Source organism: Typopeltis vanoorti, chromosome 25 (assembly GCF_054136105.1).
Source record: "Typopeltis vanoorti isolate ZY-2024b chromosome 25, IOZ_Tvanoo_1.0, whole genome shotgun sequence".
NCBI lineage: Eukaryota > Metazoa > Arthropoda > Arachnida > Uropygi > Thelyphonidae > Typopeltis > Typopeltis vanoorti.
The window spans coordinates 73,334,803-73,355,228 of NC_143573.1; the positions used below are offsets into that span (position 1 = coordinate 73,334,803).

Consider the following 20,426-nt stretch of genomic DNA (forward strand, 5'->3'; position numbering starts at 1 on the left):
CTTCTAGTCCTTGCAGTTGTACATGCCATGGCACTGAACCAATCAAACTCCTAAGTTTGTCATACTTTCCAGCCCGATAATTCCACATGTACCCTGTCTTAATTGAAAATTCCACACCTTTAGCCACCTCCCAAGTCAAGACCCTATGATCACTCTCACCAATTGGTGGCAATGTGGTCATATTTGTTACAGCAAATCCTTAGATGTAATTACTAGGTCAAGCACTCTCTGACCCCTAGTATTTTCCATTACATGCTGTCGCAGATAGTTATCCCTTAATAACCGTATAAAATCCAATTCCTTCCTCCTGTGTGTCATCTCCTCACTCCAATCAATGCGACCATAGTTGAAATCTCCCATAATGATTACCCTCCTTCCACTCATTTCTTCTATTTGCTTCTGCATACTGTCACCACCATCTTTTCCATCACCTGGTCTATAGCAGCACCCAATTGTATATTTAGTTCTGCTAGCCACAATCTCATACAAATGGCCTCAAATGTGCTCTTTTCTCTATCCTGCAATTCAACTTCTATTCTCCTTGGCTGTAGCTCATCAGCTATCATCAACAATACTGCTCTCCCCATTTTATTCTCCCTGTCATTCCTGAACACACTATACCCATCACATTCAATCCCACTAGCTATATCTACAGTCAGCCATGATTCACTAATACCAATAACCTGTTGTCTGGAAGTGCCAACCATGGCCAAAAACTCTTCCTTCTTGTTCCTAATACTCCTAGCATTAGTGTACATGAATTTAAGACCCCCATTAGCCCCAACCCTACCTTGATGCCTTATATTAACTATCCTACTCTGATTTGTTGTCCTTATTCGCTCGGGCATATTATATTCATTCATACATTCGATTGCCTCCCTAAGGACTGTATATCTACCCTCCCCCCTTAATAAATCTAGTTTCCCTGAATTTGCACATCCATTACATTCAGCAACACTTTCTCAAGTCGTCTTACACCATTCAATAATAACCATTCAAATGCAAGCCATCCATCTTATATAGATCCTTTCGCCCATCGAACTCACTCCACACATCCACAAATTCCACACCACTTGTCATACATAACCCACGCATAAAGTCATTCACAATTATCGCCCTCCTTTTAAACATTTCACTGTCATACCGTGGCAAAAGACTAATCATTCTAACTCTCTCACTCTTTTCTTTTGCTACCTCAAACAATTCATTCAGGTCTTCTATCATTTCCATTTTGTCTCCTTTCAAATCATTCGTACCTGCCACAACAATCATTTCTTTCACCCTTTCCGTTTGCTCTCTAATAGACTGAGTTACATCCTTTATGGTTGCACCAGGCTGGTACGATTTTTTCAAATCCTCTACTAACACACCTCGTACTAACGGGTCTCCATACAGCACTCTATCCTTCATTTTGTTCATGTTCACACTCATACACCTATTTTTCCTGTCATACTTTTTATTATTGGTTGGTTCATTCAGTCGACTTTTGCTCATACGCTCTAGCTGCTGTTTTGCCCTTTGTATCGCACCATTCAACAATGCGATCTCACTCATTGCATCTATCTCATCTCTTTTATTTTCGGTAAAACCATTAATACTATCATTTACACTTTCTACATTCACATTCTCACATTTCTCTGGTACAACCTCGCCGTTTCTTGTCATATCCCTATTTTCTTCATTCTGAAGTTTGACAAAAATATCACACTCACGATCTGAAATACTCTTCAATTCCTCATTCTCCCTACATTTTCTACACACATTCACTCCTTTATTATCATCTAACCACACTCTGACCGCACTCCGCAAAGCGTACATTTCGCATAATATATATGCTTGAAATTCGTTATCTGTGCTGTAGTTAAATTTGAACCTTCTGCTTCATTATCCATGAGGATGGTTGACTTTTATCAATAAAAAAGGGAATTTATATTAGTATATCGTAACGCTTGCCCCAACGGCTGTGTTACGTATGATCTCACGTGTTCATGTTTATATTACATTGTGCCGTCATAACTCTGGCTGCTCTAATCTAAACAATATAAGGGTTCACGACGCTCTCCTTGCTACCTGAGAAATCAGTTTGAATTTCTCTCTCACCATGGAATGAATTTGTTGATTTTGAACACTAAAGAAGTAAATATAAGTAGAAACTAATAAAAAATTAACTTTTTATTTTTCTTCAAAAACTTTGAGATTAGCTGTACTAACACATTCCTGAATGTTAACAATGGCAAGTTCTTTCCTAATATCCTCATTTTTAATGTGATACTGCCATTGATGCCATCTGTTCATTTTCCTGATCTTTTTCAGGACTCTCTTATCTGTGGTCTCTAGTTTTTGGTCAAGTTTTATTTTTAACCCAGCTCTGAGATCCATAAGTTAAAATTGGTTTGAACACTGTATTGTTCATAAGATAAGTGTGAAATGGATGAGCAAAGAGATTAAGCATGCAAGCTAAAGGAAGAAGGAGGCAGCAATAGATGAGTGGTGATAATCACATGCATGAGGAGTACAAGGAATAGGCAAGGAAGGTGACTTATTGGTAAGAGTAGCAAAAGTGCAGTATGAGTAATAGTTAGCTAACAAAGCCAAAAAAAATCCTAGGGAGTTCTTTCAATAAGAACGATTATGGAAGGATGATATTAGTTGGTGAAAGGATTGTGGAGAATATAGTTGAGATGTTAAATGAGCAGTTTATAAAGGCATTTCATCTGTGTGAATGTGACATCGTGTAGAGCTTGAATGCAATGGAAATGGAAAGCGAAGAAGAATGACTGCATGTGAGCAGGAGGTATGGGAATCGAGTAAACTTGATGTTAATAAAGCTCTGGGACTTGACGATACATCACTATATGTTTTGAGGGAGTGTACTGCGGGGTTGACACCTTCTTTGATATACATTGCTTAATACGAGTCTTATATTAGGCCAACTTTCAAAGGAGTATAAGGCAAAATTGTACTGCTTCATAATGGAGGTGACAAGACTCAAGCTTCAAATTATGTGCCAATTTGTGTGTCTGGTGTTATAGTTAAAGTATTGGAGAGGTTAGTGAGGACCAAGATCCAGAATTGTGTTGACACAGTGGCATTCTCTTTGATAGAGAGCAACTGTTTGCTAAAGGAAAATTAAGTTTTAGTAATCTGCTTACTTATTGCTATAAGATGAAAGATGCATTAGACAAAGGAGATGCATACATAGTGGTATATGTATGTATCTTAGACTTTGCAAAGGCTTTTGATCAATTGCCACATGATAAGTTGATAGTTAAATTGAAAGAGCTTAGGTTGGATGATGGATTAGTGCAATGATCAGAGACTGGCTATCTGATAGTTATCAGCAAGTTGTGCAGGGAGCAATATCCCAGAAGAAAAAAGTCTAGTGATGTATCTCAAGGATCTGTTTTAGGGCAATTGCTGTTTAACTTGTATGTTAATAATATTGGAGAATGATTTGAATGGTGATATTCAGTTGTTTGCAGATGATGCAAAATTGGGAAGAACTATGGGTTAGTAGAGCAGATGTTATGACTTCATGAAAACTTGAATAGACTGAGGGAATGTGAGTGGGGATTGCCATTTCACGGTGACAAAGCATATGGTTTTAAAATTTGGGAAATAAAGATGAGATGCATCAATCTATGCAATTGATGGAGATAGATTGGAGGAGCTGGAGGAAATAAATCTTGGGGGAGTGACAGTGGATAAGGACCTAAATTTTTTTAGAAGATACATTGTTAAAATTGTGATGGCAGCATAGTGGATTCTGGCAATGGTGCAGAGGAACTGACTTGTAAAAGAAGTAAGGAAATTATGGTTCCATTGCATAAAGCTGTGATTAGGCTAAATGCAAACTACTAACAAAATATACCATGAAAACACAGTGATAAAGATGAATAAAGTATTAAACTTTAATGACAAGATATTTCAACCTGAAAATCACATCTCAACATCAGTGTCATATAGGCTAGTGAAATACAGGGTAGAACATGAACAGTGGATTATTTAAGACAATGAGAGCTTGCAAGGTGGTGTAAATAGAACAACACAAACGATTAACAGTGGACATATTAGATCATATATAAAAAGTTTTTTACCTTGCGTGTAATATACGTTATAGATACCAAGATATTTCATACTTGATTTTAATCCTTTTCCCAAGTAAGCAAAACAAGGTTTTATGAGTGAAATATATATATATATATATATATTCACGTCTGAGCTACTTGTATATAGAGGCTGTTATACTTTTATATACATACTAAGGCAAGTGATATGAAGTGATACTTCATATCACTTGCCTTAGTATGCATCCCATCATGCAAAGCACCCCCCCCTTTCGTCTGTGTTCACTGGGCATCTACAGATGCCATATGGTCACTCCAATGCTCGATGATGTTCCACACTAGGCCCTGCCATGTAGTCCTGTTGTTCGCCCTTCTGGCAGCCTCAACTCTCTGAAGATCAGTCACTCCACACACGCCATCCATCCATCTCATTGATGGTCTACCCCTGCCTCTTTTTCCAGGAACTTTACCTTCTATTACTGTTCTGAGAAGTCCTCCTTCCATCCTTTCTATGTGTCCAAAATATTTTAACTTTCTTCTGTCAATATCCTTAAGGAGCCTTAAAGTTCTACTAATCTTTTCTAACACCCAATCATTTGTACGCCTTTCAGTGTATGATATCCTCAACAGCCTTCTGTAACACCACATCTCAAAAGCAGATATCCGTTACTTATCTGACTTCTTTAGGTTCCAAGTCTCGTATCCATAAGTTGCTGTTGGAAAAACAACTGCATCCAAAATCCTCTACTTTGTTCCCATGGAGATAGATCCATCCTTCCAGATTTTAGACAGGTCTCTGACTGTTGTTTTAGCCATTCCTAACCTTTTTTTGACATCTTCTGAACAGCAATTCTTTACATTAATAATGGATCCCAGGTACTCAAACTTGCTGACTTCCTCAATTCTTTCTCCATTAAGATACATTTGTTTCTCAAGAGCTTCTCTGTTTGTTTTTCCTTTGAGAACCATGATCTTTGTCTTGCTAGAATTGAGTTGAAGTCCTCTGTTATTACTGATCTTGTTAACTTTGTCAAGAATTAGTCCTAGTTCTTCCATGTCATTACAAAGGAGTACTGTATCATCAGCGTACCTCAGATTACTGATCAATCTACCTCCTATCGTAATTCCTGTCCTGAGCTCATCCAATGCTTCACGCATGATGTCCTCTGCATATATACTAAACAAGTGAGGAGAAAGTAAACATCCTTGGCTAACTCCTTTTTCAACTTGAAGCCAGTCAGTCAATCCAACACCTGTTCTTACTGTGGCTTCTTGCTCCTTATACAAGTTGGCTATCAACCTGATAGTGTGTTGAGGAAAACCCATTCTTTTCATTACTTCCCACAGTTTTACATGCTCAACACAGTCAAAAGCTTTAGAGTAGTCTAAGAAACACATTACTAGAGGGAGTCTGAATTCTTTATATTTTTCTATGATCTGTCAAGGCAAAGGATCTGATCTCTGGTGCCCCTGCCTTTCCTAAAACCTGCTTGTTCCTAGGGCATCTCTGCCTCAACTTTGGCTTCAATCCTATTTAGCATGATCTTTAATAAAATTTTGCTTGCATGAGATATCAAACTAATAGTTCTATAATTTTTGCATGCCTTCATATCACCTTTCTTGTGTAGTGGTATGAAAACTGACTTCTTCCAGTCTCTAGGCCATGATCCTGTCTCCCATATCCTTGTAATCAATCTCTGAAACACTTTTATCCCTCCATCTCCTGTGGCCTTAATTAACTCTGCTGGGATTTCATCTGCACCTGGGGCCTTATTGTTGTTGAGCTGCTTAACTGCTCTTTCAACTTCATTCCTAAGTGGAGGAGGTTCCAAATCAAAATTTTCTTGGTGGGAGGACTCCACGTTTTCTTTATCCACTCTGCTGTACAGTTCCTCACAGTATTCTTTCCATCTGTTTTTGATTTCCAACTCTTCTGTTAGTAATGATCCATTTCTGTCTTTGATGACATTCAATTTAGGCTTGAACTTGTGCTTTAAGTCACGAACTAAATAAAACATCCTTTTATAATTATGCCTTCTAATCTGGAACTCTATTTCTTCACATTTATTAGTATAGAACTTTTCCTTATCCTGCTTGATGGCTCTTCTGACTTCTCTATGTAATCTCTTGTATTCTTCGGTCCCTGTGTCTCTTTGTTTTTCCAACCGCCTTCTTTTGATTAGTTCCCATGTTGAATCTGATATCCATGGGTCTCTTGGTTTTCTTATTGGGCCGAGATACATCTTCGCTGTATCCTGTATTATCATCTTGACTCCTTCCCAAAGCATTTCTGGTGAGATTTCCTCATTGGTCTCCAAAAAATCATCCAGCCGAGTTGATGTTTTTTCTGTGAATCCACTAGGAATTACTCTAACATCCAATCTAGTGGAATGTGCCTCACCTGGAAGTTTTCGGAGTCTTAGTCTTACTTTGGCTCCCCCTTTCAGGCATGTATAATACAATGCATAATAGGAAGGGCCACTGCCCAGACTGGTTTCAACCTTTATTGAGGTCTCTTCAGTGGGAGCGAGACCTGAGAAAGAAACCAAGGTTGAAGTAATGCAGAAGTCTTATATATCTCATATACAAGTAGACAAAAGGTGCTTGACCTTCTTAATTAAAATCTCTAGATGAGAGAAAGATGTAGAAAGTTTTTTACCTTGGGTGTAATATACATTAAAGATACCAAGAAAATTTTATACTTGGTTTTTTAATCCTTTTCCCAAGTAAGCAAAACTAGGTTTTGCATGTAGCTCAGATGTGAATATATATATATATTTCATCTTGTTGATGAAATATATATATATATACATCATAAAATCTTGTTTTGCTTACTTGGGAAAAGGATTAAAAAACCAAGTATAAAATTTTATACTTTTATAACCAAGAAAATTTTCATAGACAGGCTTATACGTTGGTTATGCATTATTAAATTACTTAAGAAATTGAACAACGTAGATACGAATATAAATTATTTCCGATATTTCAGCAACGTCACGTTGCCATCTTCAAAAGGAACTTACAAAAAAGGCACGTGTAGGCACTACAACACAGTAACTGAGAATGAAGAGATGAAGCTATTGTTCTCCTAAAAGTCCTGATGGTGCCATCTAGCGGGCTAAGTAGGTGTTCTTGACTGTTGGGCTGAAGGTCTGCTGATGTAAGCCTCCCAAAATTTGGGCAGTTGCATACAACCAAACTTGTTGAGTTTCTTAGGGCTGAGGCTGATTCCATAAATAGTCTTTTGAATTTGTATTTGCCACGGTGTATTACCGTAACTTTCTTCCATCGTATTCTGTGGCGTGTATCCAGAGCATGGTCTGCAAGACCAGAATGGCTGTACTTGTGAAAACGGATGTAGTCCTTGTGTTCAAAAATTCTGATATTCACTGTTCTGCCTGTTTGGCCAAGAAAATTTTATACTTGGTTTTAATCCTTTTCCCAGGTAAGCAAAACAAGGATTTGCTCGTAGCTCAGCCGTGAATATATATATATATATATATATATATATATACAGGGTGTTCGGGATAAATTTGACAGTTTCGTAAGGAAAAAGAAAATCTTCTTTGTATCTATTAAATTTAATGAATTGACAAAAAAACATTACAGGCAGAGTTAATTACAATACTATCAACAAGATTTACTCAAAATAACCACCATTAGCATCGATCACAGCTTCAATTCTGCTTCGGAACCTCGAACAAGCTGATGCTACAGTCTCCCTGGGAAGGGCCGCAAAAACTGTTTTAATTTTATCCATTAACTGGGCTTTTGTATTACTGGAAGTGCGATTGGTGTCTTTTTCAACTGTGCCCCATACAAAATAATCCATGGGGTTAAGGTCTGGGGAGTTTGGAGGCCAAACATTTGGACTGGTGAAGTCGTAGAAATTTTCAGACAACCATTTTTGACTTTTCCCAGAGGTGTGGCAAGGGGCCGAATCCTGCTGCCATACATACGGCCTACCATTGCCTACCCTTTTATCCAGGGCTTGACTACAGTTAGCAACTCCACGAACAAAGCCCGAATTCCAATGCCAGGGTTCTTCAACACCTGTTCCTGCAGATTTGCGAGGAATTCTGCTGTACGAACGCAATCAGATCGTCTGCTAGGGATCTTTCTTCTTGCTACATCCTCGTAGTCACCATTGCAAGTCTCTAGTTCATGCCTGATTGTTTTTACTGTATTCAGGGAGCATTGGGCAGCAGTCGTAATATCCTTATTTTGATGGCGGGCACGAATCATCATGATACAAGTTATTCTCTTCCATGATTCAGGTGGGTTCCAGCTATCCATCCTTTCTGACATCTTGTATGTGAATGAAGAAGGGTCCAAACTTTTAAATGAAGAGAAGTGTGTGTTAATACATGTAACTTACGGAAAAATATAATTAATTATAAATATGTCAAATTTATCCCGAACACCCTGTATATATACACATTTCACATGCAAAACCTTGTTTTGCTTACTTGGGAAAAGGATTAAAACCAAGTATAAAATTTCTTGGTATCTTTAACATATATTGCACCCAAGGTAAAAAACTTTCTACGTCTTTCTCTCATCCAGAGATTTTAATTAAAAAGGTCAAGCAACTTTTGTCTACTTGTATATGAGATCTATATGACTTCTTGGTATCTTTCCTGGGTCTTGCTCCCACTGAAGAGACCTCAATAAAGGTCAAAACTGGTCTGGGTAGTGGCCCTTCCCATTATGCATTGCATTATACATGCCTGAAAGGGGGGGGGTGCTTTGCATTATGGGATACATACTAAAGCAAGTGAATAAGTCATCAGCCTCTATATACAAGTAGCTCAGACATGAATATATATATATATATATATGTATATTACTTGGTAACCCTAATATACAGTATCCCCAAGTTAAAAAGTAATTACACACACACACACACACACACATATATATATGTAATCATGGACTTCTACTCGGTTGTTGTGATACATTTTTAAAAAATAGATTTAATGACTTAAACCGAGATAACTAATAAAGTTTTAATGAGAATAATACAACTAGTTTCGTCTTATAACAGCCTTCATCAGGTATTCATTAAAGGAATAGAATAGTAATAAACATTGAAGTATCTAAAAAAGTATCTATCCCAGATGGCCATACTGCAGTTATTCAATATTGGCGTTCACGAGAGCCTGCACGCACACACGCAATAAACAATAGTGTGCCAGTTAGAACAACTTAAAAAATATTTTTTTTGTTTCAATTATGTGTTGCAATTTTTACCTGTGATTCCCAGTTTTTTAGATACTTCAATGTTTATTACTATTCTCTTCCTTTAATGAATACCTGATGAAGGCTGTTATAAGCCGAAACTAGTTGTATTATTCTCATTAAAACTTTATTAGTTATCTCGGTTTAAGTCATTAAATCTATTTAAAAAAACACACACACACAGAGAGGATGATCAGTTAATGAACATAATCCATTCAAAGACGATGTTCACTACCCGAATTGTTCGTTAACCGATCATCGATTTACCATAGATTTTTATGGGAATTTGATTAATTCATTCTGGAGACCCAAAAAAAAAAAAAAATAAATTATATAATTTCTTACTACATTTATTTATAATAACAATAATACATACATACACAGTCTTGCATTTTAATCAGTCATGTTTTTTTTTTCCGTTTGTAGGGCGTTAAAGAATCTGTTCAATGTCAATTGCTTTTCTCTCTTCAGGATTTTTCGGAAGTGATTAATATCATTGTCGTTGTAGAGTTCCCCAAGCCTATTGACTTCAACTAGTTTGGGTGCCATTCTAAGACCGTTGTTCTGACATCATCCCACTTCTTCAAAAGATCTTTAATAGCAGATTATAGTCTTTTGATTATATTCCCCTTTTCCAGAAGAAAACACATCTCGCCGAGTTTCTTGGTGTTCTTCATTCAAGAGTTTTTGGAGTTCTTCGGTCATCAGATCATTTTCATGTTCCATTATGAGCTCTCCAATGTCATCTTCATTCACCTCCAATTCCAGATCTATAGCAGTTGTCACAATTTCATCCATAATTTCAGGGACGTCATTTCCATCTCCCTGAATGCAGGATGGACACAGTTTTTGCCAAGCAGAATTCAACTGTCGTTGAGTGACTTCTGGCCATGCCTTTTGAATGAGCCAGATAGCTTCAAGAATATCAAATTTTTCTTTCCAAAACGTTTTTAATGTCATCGTTGAGGAGAACTGGCATGCTTCAAAACACCAATGAACAGCGCGCGAGTGTACAATTTCTTGACACCCACAATAACCTCCTGATCGATTGGCTGAATCAACAAAGTGGTATTTGGAGGCAGAAACTGAACTGTTAGACAGGGAAAGTATTCCAGCAAATTATCTTCAAAGTTATTTTGGGTCTCCTGGTGTATTGTTCAATAGCAACAGTGCTTTCAATGGCAATTCATTGGTGTGAAGGTGATTCTTGGGGCACAAACTTTAAACAGCCATTCTTTGAAAAGAACCTGTGTGACCCATGCCCTTTCATTCGATCTCTGGAATTTTTGTTGAATGCGCTAGGGTTCTCAGAATGATAGACAAGAAGCGGTTTAAGCTTCATATCACCACTAGTGTTAGTTCCTAAAAGTGACTTTAATCGGTCTTTCATGGGTTTATGCCCAGGAATATTTTTCTCATCTTTCGTGATGTGGGTACAGTCATGCTCTTCCAAAATAAACCAGTTTCATCACAGCTGAAAATTTGTTGTGGACAATATCTTCTTTTTTAATGAATTCTTGAAATTTGAGACAGAACTTCTCAGCTTCTTCTTTATCTGCACTAGCAGACTCACTGTGCATTACCACGTGTTTAATGCCAGATCTCCTTCTAAACTTTGCAAACCATCCAGTGACAGCCTTGAATTCTATCTCCTCATGTGACGAATGTGGAGGTTGTTTCTTCAGTTCTTCAAAAATTTCTCTAGCCTTCTTTTGAATGATAGTCATACTAGTTACATCTCTTTTCATTTCCCTTTCTTTTATCCAAACTAAAAGCAATCTCTCAACTTTTTCATGGATGGCACATCTTTGTTTCTCAGATGTGGTTTTCGTTACTCCTTTAGTTGCTTGAGTCTTCTTGATTATATCTTTCTTAGTTACGATTATGCCTACTGTAGACCTATTCAAGCCACACTGTCTAGCAACATCAGACATCTTCTGCCCACTCTCTACCTTGGCTATTATCTCTTGCTTGGTTTCTGTAGTGAGCACAGTTCTTGACACTCCTCTCTTTTTAGGCCCCATAATATTATCAGTTTTTTTTTTTTTTTTTTAAAATAAAAAGTACAGAAAAGCACTTACAAAAAATTCAGAGAACAGAAATCAACTAGTGCACAAAAAGGTTATGCATACAACTGTCAAAGTCTCATTCCAGAAACCATTCATAGATGGCAGTAAAATACAGTTCTACAAATCTTACACACAGCGTCGCATCTTCTTGTATTTGTTCTGTGAGGTGTTCGTTATCCGAACATGTGTTTGTTGTCCGAACATAAAAATCTTTCGCGAAAGTGTTTGTTGTCCGATTTGTTCGCATTCCGAACTGTTCGTTAACTGATCGCCCACTGTATATATATATATATATATATATATATAAACAAGATCCATTAGTCTATGTGCCACTGATATGACTTGTAATTTTCAGGTTGAAATATCTGGTCATTAAAGTTTAATTATTCATTGTTATCCTTATGTTTTTGTGTTACTTTGTCTTAAATGGTGTGGCTCAAAAAAAAAAACGTGGTGGTGTTGGAAGGCAAGACTTTTATTGTTGAGCATTATTTTTGTTCATATGGAGTTGGTACCCATGAACACACACAGATTACAGTCAAGAATATTGCCCTTAGGGGATGCAGCAGTGGAGTGGTGAATGGGCTGCATTAATATGCCAGTAACTCCTCATTAGGAGGGGACTCAACCTGTCCTAGGATGGACGAGAGGGATAAGAGGAGGAGTTGGTAGTGCAAATAGTCCAAGCCCACGACATGTTTGTGAGAGTTTGTGTATTCCACCATGACCCACCTTCAAACTTTGATGAACTAAGGGATAAAATTGCCAACCTGGTTGGCCGAGTGGTTAGCATATCTGCTCTCTAGTTAAAAGGCTGCAGGTTCAAATCCTGCCTTGGGCATGGATGTTTGTGATTGTCTGTGGAAATACTAGTGGTGTGCTGGTGCATGTAGATGGTGTTGGTGTAGTTGCAGTTAGTTGTAGTTGGTGGAATGAGCTGTGAAGACAGAGTTGTAGACAGTGGTGAGCTATGGAAATTTTAACAAACGGCTTGCACCATCGAGCAAAAAAAAAAAAGGCATATTTCACACAAAAACTTTTATTAATACAGCTTGTGTACAAATTCCAATCAAAAAGTATGAGAGGACAATCAACCTCTAAAGGCTATCGTTTTAAAACAAATATTTCATGATCTAAACATGAAATATTTGCACACAATCAACTGTGTTAATTTATCTTACATAAAAAAAACGTTTTTTAACTATCAAAATATAATAAGAATAAAAAAAAAACTTTTATAATCTTTTATAAAACATTTGATTGGCTTCTGTTTTTACCATACGATTGGCTACCAGAAGGGAGAAGGGTAAAGATAGCACATATGCTTATATTATTTTCAAACTTGGGCACAATCGTTATAGAGGAGTTGAAACAATAATTCCAAGTAATCTATACGCTGTCGAATAGACTAATTTTTGTTAGGTTTCCGTATAAGTTTGTTGCTTAATATGTTTCAAAAAAAAAATTTTTTTTTTTTTTTTTGAAAAAACAAAAAAGTAAACAAGAAGAACAAGGGGATTGCAGATTTGAGAAAAATTTAACAGAGGGCTCGCTCGAGCCCCTTATAGTTCACCACTGGGTAGAGTAGGTGCACTCTCTTGATATGTCTTTGGACTCCCTGGAGGTGTCACGTAATAATAATAATAAATAGAAATAAAATTACTCGATATGTTCAGTAGATATTCCAGCCGTTGTTCTCCAAGATGACAGAGGACTTTTGTGTGCGCTATGAAACCTGTCTTGAAAGACAAAGTGCTCATTTTGCGTATGTAATCTACTATCGTTAATTCTTTATTCAACCAAGATTTCACCGACAGTTGTGGATGTACATATCTTCATGCATAAACATGTTTCTTTGTTAATAAACCTGTTCACTCTGTGGCATATATCATTGTAGTTATTCAGTACTGTATTTATGACACAACTATCTTAAAAAAATAATCAGTTACTGTTCATTCATGGGGAAGAACTAAGAAAAACCGAAACACTTGATAATTATTTGACCTATAAGGTAAGTTACAACCAGGGATTTCTTTTCTTAAAAATGCTGTGACTTCAAGATTATTCTGAACTTCATAGAACTTACAAAAACCTTCCAACGCATCAACTTCAAGCTGAAAACGTGATCTGGTACTTAATATTCATCTCGTTGTTGAGCTTCAAGAAAATATTACCTCAGTTTTATATCCACAGCTGTTATGTGTAGTTTTAACTATTGCTAAGTGCTCTCTCTGCCTTCTGTTTAGCAAACACAAACATCTGGATTACAAATTTAATAACCTTGTCACTAAGCAAAGCCCATCTCATACTATACCAGATAATTGGGTAGTCAGTGTCTCAGGATGCCTTTAACTGAAAATGAAATTTGTTTTTTCTGAAGGGCATAAGTTTACTATTGTTCCCCCCCTCCCCCCCAAATACCATACATGGATTTCCTTACTGCAACATTGAACGTAATGTAGCCACTCTCTTTTCAGTGAAGATGTCAGTAAACTTCCTCTGGAAGGAAGTCTCCTCCATATTACTGAAAGCTAAACTACTTCCTAACATTTCTCCAGCAGAAATTAAAGTGCTACAATTTACACCATCTTATTATTACAAAACTAGACAAAGGGAAAGCTATTGTTATCACAGACTCCTCAGAATATAAGATAAAAATATCTCTTATTACATAACAGATCCGCTTACCAGAAACTTGATCATAAATCCACTAGCAATCAGCTCAGAAAGCTAAGATGATAACTATTAGATGACATTACCAGTTTTGATGGAGATACTATAGACAAACTTAAGTCCTATTTTGCTCGGATCCCACGCTTCTATGGTCTACAGAAGATCCACAAAGAGGATATATTTGTATATCCAGTTGTGGATTGTATAATTATTTTATTTTATTTGTCAAAACAAAATTACCAGATAATTTGAAGGTACCGTAATGGGGAGCCCACTCTCTTCAGCTCTTGTAAACGTTTATCTAAAGCACCTAGAAGAAATCCTATTCTCATCCAAACTTTCGTTTTGAGTATGTTACATCAATGATATTTTTTGCCATCTGTCTCCACAAAGAAGATACCTTATCTGCCTATCCCATAGGCAGATAAGATATCTTCTATGCATATGGGATACATATGCATAAATACATATGGGATACATATGCAAGTCAACAACCCCTATATACAAGTGGCTAAATGGTTAGCATATCTGCTCTTCAACCCACAGGCTGCAGGTTCAAATCCCGCTACGAGCATGGATTGATGAAATGAAAAAAAAAATATAAAAAATAAATAAAAGTGATAAAAATCTTTAGCCTGCCTTTGGTTTGAATGTACTATAGGTTTGTAGAAGCCTTTCGTAGTTTGAAGCACGCATAAAAAAAAAAAAAAAAAAGGAAAAAAAAGTATCCTAGTTGTAAAGGTGCTTCATGCACAAACTCTGTTTTCTTACACTTCAGTAGGATCAAACAAGAATATAATTTCTTTGCAAAGATAAAAGCTTCACTATCTTTTATAACCTATGTCTTAAATAGATTCTAAATTCTAAAAACTGATCTCATATCTTTTTCAAGTGGGATGAAGATAATCTAGTGAATTTTATTGCTATCAAAATACATTTCTGTCTTATTTCTCAGTAAAAAGATCTTTTTCCACTCTGCCTTACTTTTGATAATAGTCTGATCACCAGTTTGGATCAGTGTTTTCTTCTTGGATTGACTTTTACATCTAGACTATCCTAGTACAGAGTTTTATTTCTTTTGTTCAAAGACTACTCTTCTTCAGTGTTGTACTGGAGAGAAATAGTGTTCCACCACTATAAATTTCAAATCTGTCTACTCATAAAATATTGTTATTGCATTTGGGGGCAGTGCACCCAAAATCTCCCTTAGAATGCTCAGTTATATCTAGAAGTCTACTTAATAGATGATACCTCTCTCTCTCCTCTCTGATCTGATTCTGTTCAGTTGCTTTTTCATAGATGCCCTGTTTCTGCATTGTGTCAAATTTTCTCTAGATATTTTTATGAGTACTGTTCTTTTTTTTTTTACTCTGATCATATAAGAACATGGGCAGCAGCTGGTTAACATCTGTTAGAGTTCCAAATTCTCATCCTCATCTTTCATTTCATTTACTTCTATTCTTTGGAATATTGTTCACCATAGCATTTTATCCAATAAATATAACCCCATTTCTTAAAGTGACACATTAACAGATTCCTTTTTGATTCATATTTCTTCATAACCAATTATCCACAGATAGTGCTATTGTTATAAGTTTAGTGACCTCTCATATGTAGGATTGAAAAGAAAAACAAAAATATCTTTTCTCCTTTTTTTAGTTTCTCCACAGCACATCCTGATAATTTTTTTTTCCTGGAATGCATATCCTAGCAATAGTGATTGAACACGAGTTCCACTATATTTCTTACTACCAGTATTCATGAATGTTATTATTCCTCCATGAGCATCCTTCATTTTACTTCCTCTGTCACATTCTTCATGTGATAGAATTCTCTGATTTCTTTTTACGTGTTGAGCCAGCTTTTTTTTTTTTTTTTTGGAAGATTTTTCAGACACTTAATGACAGCTCTCTTCATTCTCAATACTTTGTTCCACAGTGTATCATGTCAGCATCATTTCACGCTTTCTTCTCAGTTACCTGCATAATTAGTCTAAAACTAATACATCTGTGGTATCTTTCTAGTAGTTGATTTCCAGACTTTCTAGAATTTTCTAACAGTTATTAGACATATTTTACTCTGGTTTGCTCTTTTAAATGTCAGCAACTTAACAATCCATTTCCCCTCATGACTTTTCTGATAAAGAACTGAGCAGTTTTCAAAGAAAATCACGGAGAAAAACTTCATAATGATAAACTGGCTGGCTTGCTTGGCTGAGTGGTTGATCTATCTGCTCTCTTCAACCAACAGGCTGCAGGTTCGAATCCCGTTATGGGCATGGATGATTGTGATTGTCTTTAGGTGGAAGATGAATTTCATCACCTGATGTGAAACTACCATCCAACTTATTGGAGGCCTGAAGTGGCTTACAAACGTTCCATGTTTGGTCTCTAGAGCAGGGTTTCTGAACTTACTAAAAACCAAGTAAAAAGTACAAAAAAAAAAAAAAAAAAATATATATATATATATATATATATATATATATATATATACACACACACACACACACATACAGGGTGGTTCAAAATTCCACTTACAAACTTTGAGGGGATGTAGAGAACATCAAAATCAACCATATTCACATAGGAAAGTATGACTGGAACGCCACCGGAAGGTACTAACAGGTACACAAAGATACAGAAATAACACAAGGCAGTAAGTAGTGTAAAAAACTTTATTAGGCATAACTGAACAGTTCAATAGTAGTTGGATACATAATACGGTTTCACATCAGGTGTGTGAAATGATGAACATGCATAAAACAACGCATGTTCTTCGTACGACGTCGGAAGCTTGAACGAGGAAGTCCCAATTGCTCACCTGGAGCGCTGACAAACACCGCCACCTATCATTTTCGGGTGGCGTTTCCGGTCATGCTTTCCTATGTGAATATGGTTGATTTTGATGTTCTCTACTTCCCCTCAAAGTTTGTACGTGGAATTTTGAACAGCCCTGTATATATAAAATCAATAAAAATAAAATAAAAAATCCTTAGCTTCCCACAGTACGAATGTACTATAGGTTTAGAAATAATCTTTCATGGGTGGAACCAACATAAAAATTAATAAAAAACCCAGTTAACTAACATACTATCATTATTATTATTACATGAAACCTCCAGGGAGTCCAAGGACTATTGAGGGAGGGCACCTACTCTACAACTCTCTGCCTCCACTACTCAATCCACCAACTATAGTGAACCGCAACTACACCAACGGCATCTACCACCCACTAGTATTTTCACAGGCAATCACAAACATCCATGCCTATGGCGGGATTTGAACCCACAGCTTTTCGGCTGGAGAGCGGATATGCTAACCACTCCGCCAACCAGACCGGTAAACACCGGTCTGGTTGTTTATAGGAACTGAATTAAGTTCAGTTATGACATTGATGGGAATTGGATATTATTCCCATTATTATCCATGGTGTCAAAGGACTCATTGCAGGAGGTCCATGTATTCATGCAAAAAACATTATCAAACTGTGTCTTAAACCCATTCACAGTTTCTGCACTCATTACACTTTCAGGCAGTGCATTCCACACCAATCACTCTCTATGGAAAGAACCTGCTTCCAGCCTCCCCATGCCTGACATAGACACCTGCTCGCACCTTTTTTTATGTTGCTTCCAGCGATGGCCTCTTGTTCTACCCTTGTCTCCTACTCTATGAAAAATCTCCTTCATATTAATCTAGTTACAATCCCTAATCCACTTGTATATTTCAGTCATATTTCCTCTCCTGCAATATCTTGTCTTGGCCATGCATGGTCTTCTCTCTCTCTCTCTTTCTGATGAAGATTATTCATTTTAACCATTGAAATTTCAGTTGCCATTCTTGAAACAAAAGTTATATTCAGAAGATTTTGTAATCCTTTGTTTCTATTCAGAATAACTAAAATTTATGATGTGCACACACACACACACATGCACACTCACACATATATAAAACATTGTGTAACAAATTGTTATTTTTATAGGAACTGAAAATCAGCAGCTATACGCATCCTGCTATTCCTACTGCTTCAACCACTACCGTTGCTACTAGCACTTCTTCAAGTAGCCAGAGAACACGTCATCACAGTGCTCCTTCTGGAGATTCCAATTCAGAATCTTTAGCATCTTCGGAAGACTATAGCACTTTTGACATTGTTAAAGCTACTCAGTATGGCATTTTTGAACGTTGTAAAGAAATTATTGAAAGTGGATTTAGTGTTAATGAACCAGATTCTGAAAATGTTACACTTTTACATTGGGCAGCTATTAATAACAGGCAAGACATTGTCAAGTATTATATTTCAAAAGGTGCTGTTGTTGATGCTGTTGGTGGTGAATTACAGGCTACCCCTCTGCATTGGGCCACTAGGTAAGCTTGATGCTTAGATCACTTTAGAGCCCAAATCCTTTTAAGTTTTAAAAAGATTTAATTTAAATTGATTTTAAAACAGTTTAAGACTTAAAATTTTAATTTTTCAAAAATTAAAAAGAAATTGATGTATATTGTCATAATTTTTTAGATTGAGAATTTCCTATTTACATGCATAATTAAATACTTTTAATTTTAAACAATACTTTAGCCACAAATACTAGTTCATAAATCTGATAGTCTTTGAGAAGGAATTGAGTAATTTATAATGTACATATCATTGCCACTTTAGATTAATATGTGTGTTCTGGTGAACAAGTATAACGACATTATTGTGGCGGTGTTATATGGAAACTTTCAGGATGTTCAAGGATTTGAGAGGGGCTCCCTTACATTACACTGCATTTATTATCTCTTTCCCTAAATTCATTTACAGATCTTGCACTTGTTATTTACTTAGTGTATATATATACTGGGGGGGGGATACCACGTGCGAGTTGCTGACTGGTAGGCCAATTCTCCTTGAATTTTGAAGACTCGACACACAGGGTAGCCCTGAGTTTCAAAATGTTTCAAATAACTTGACAAAAAACGTGACACAAAAACGTTACAAAAAAAGGCTTATCATTTTATATTATAGAGTAGATATATTATGATTATTATTTATTTACTTATTTTTACATTAGAATTCTTGTTAGTAGTTGAGGTTTCATAACTTTGCATAGTCAGCACTTACTGCTTGTCTGATTAGAAATTGATTTGTGTGTTTAAAAAATATATAAATAAAAATGAATTTTAACAAAGATGAATCTTATGACTAACAGATTGATACTGCAGTTAAATGAACAATAAGAGGAGACCTTCAGTATATTTTCAAAAAAAAAATATATATATATTTGAAAGATTCTTTTTTTCTGTCTCAAGGATACTAGTGATATTAGTGAATTCTTTTCTTAGAAACCAGCAAAGTCATTGGAAAATCAAAGTGTAAAGTGACACAAGTGAATAAGAGACCTACTTACTTTCCTGATGCATTCTTTTTATGAGCATTAAAGGATATACATATAAATTGCTGCAGTTGATTAACAGGATTGTGTTTATACACACTTGTAATCCTATTATTGTGACAATTCATAATTCATATCCAATTTGTAAAATGACCTCACTTAATTCTTTTAGGATCCAGAAAGCGACACAAGACTAAAATTAAATAAAACTAAACAAAACTATATACAAGATAAACATTTCGATTAATTACGATAAATATTTAGGTTCTCCCCCCTCCCACCCAAATGTAACTCCTCTCTCTCTCTTTTTCCCCCCCCTCTCTTTAATTCTACAGGACTGTGTAGTATGGCCTCATTTAGCATATACATATATATATTCTTCCTTTCATCCAAATTGTCATGCTGAGTGTAAATATTATCTTACCTCAGGTAATTTTAATTCTTCTTCAACCTTTTGATTCTGTCCACTGCAGGACCAAGGTCTCCCTCATAATTTTCCAGACCACCCGGTTTTCTGCCTCTCCCATCCATCTCACCCCTGTACCTTCATCTTCTCGGTCTTCCTCTTTGTCTTGCTCCATCCATTGGTCTCCACTGTGTTGTTTTTCGAGTCCATCTCCTGTCACTGCATCTGGTAGTTAGCCAGCCCATCTCCACTTAGCCTGTTTAATGTATTTTACAATATCCATGACACCTGTTTGAGATGTTTTGATGCATGTTTTTCCTCCATATGTTAGGACAGGAAGTATACACTGGTCAAAAGCTTTCCTTTTTAGACTCATAGGGATGTCACTTCTGAATGTCTCTCATTTTCCCATAAGCCATCCATCCAAAGTGAATTCTTCATTCAATCTCTTTTCTTTGGCAATCCTCAAAGGATAACAATTGGCCCAAATATACATATGAAGTAACTTGTTCTATTTCATGGTTTTCAACTTTGACAGTTCTATGGTTTATGTATTTATTCATCATTATTTTTTGTTTTTTCTCTATTTATTTTTA

General features: G+C 36.2%; 1 protein-coding gene across 1 annotated transcript in view; it reads left to right on the forward strand.

The window, feature by feature from the left end:
- Hip14 (palmitoyltransferase Hip14) overlaps window positions 1–20,426 on the forward strand; it is a 242,982-nt gene that overhangs the window by 20,253 nt on the left and 202,303 nt on the right. Inside the window, exon 2 of the mRNA XM_090414298.1 lies at window positions 18,032–18,417. Within this exon, the coding sequence (XP_090270424.1) occupies window positions 18,032–18,417 (386 nt within the window). The remainder of the gene's footprint in view (window positions 1–18,031; window positions 18,418–20,426) is intronic.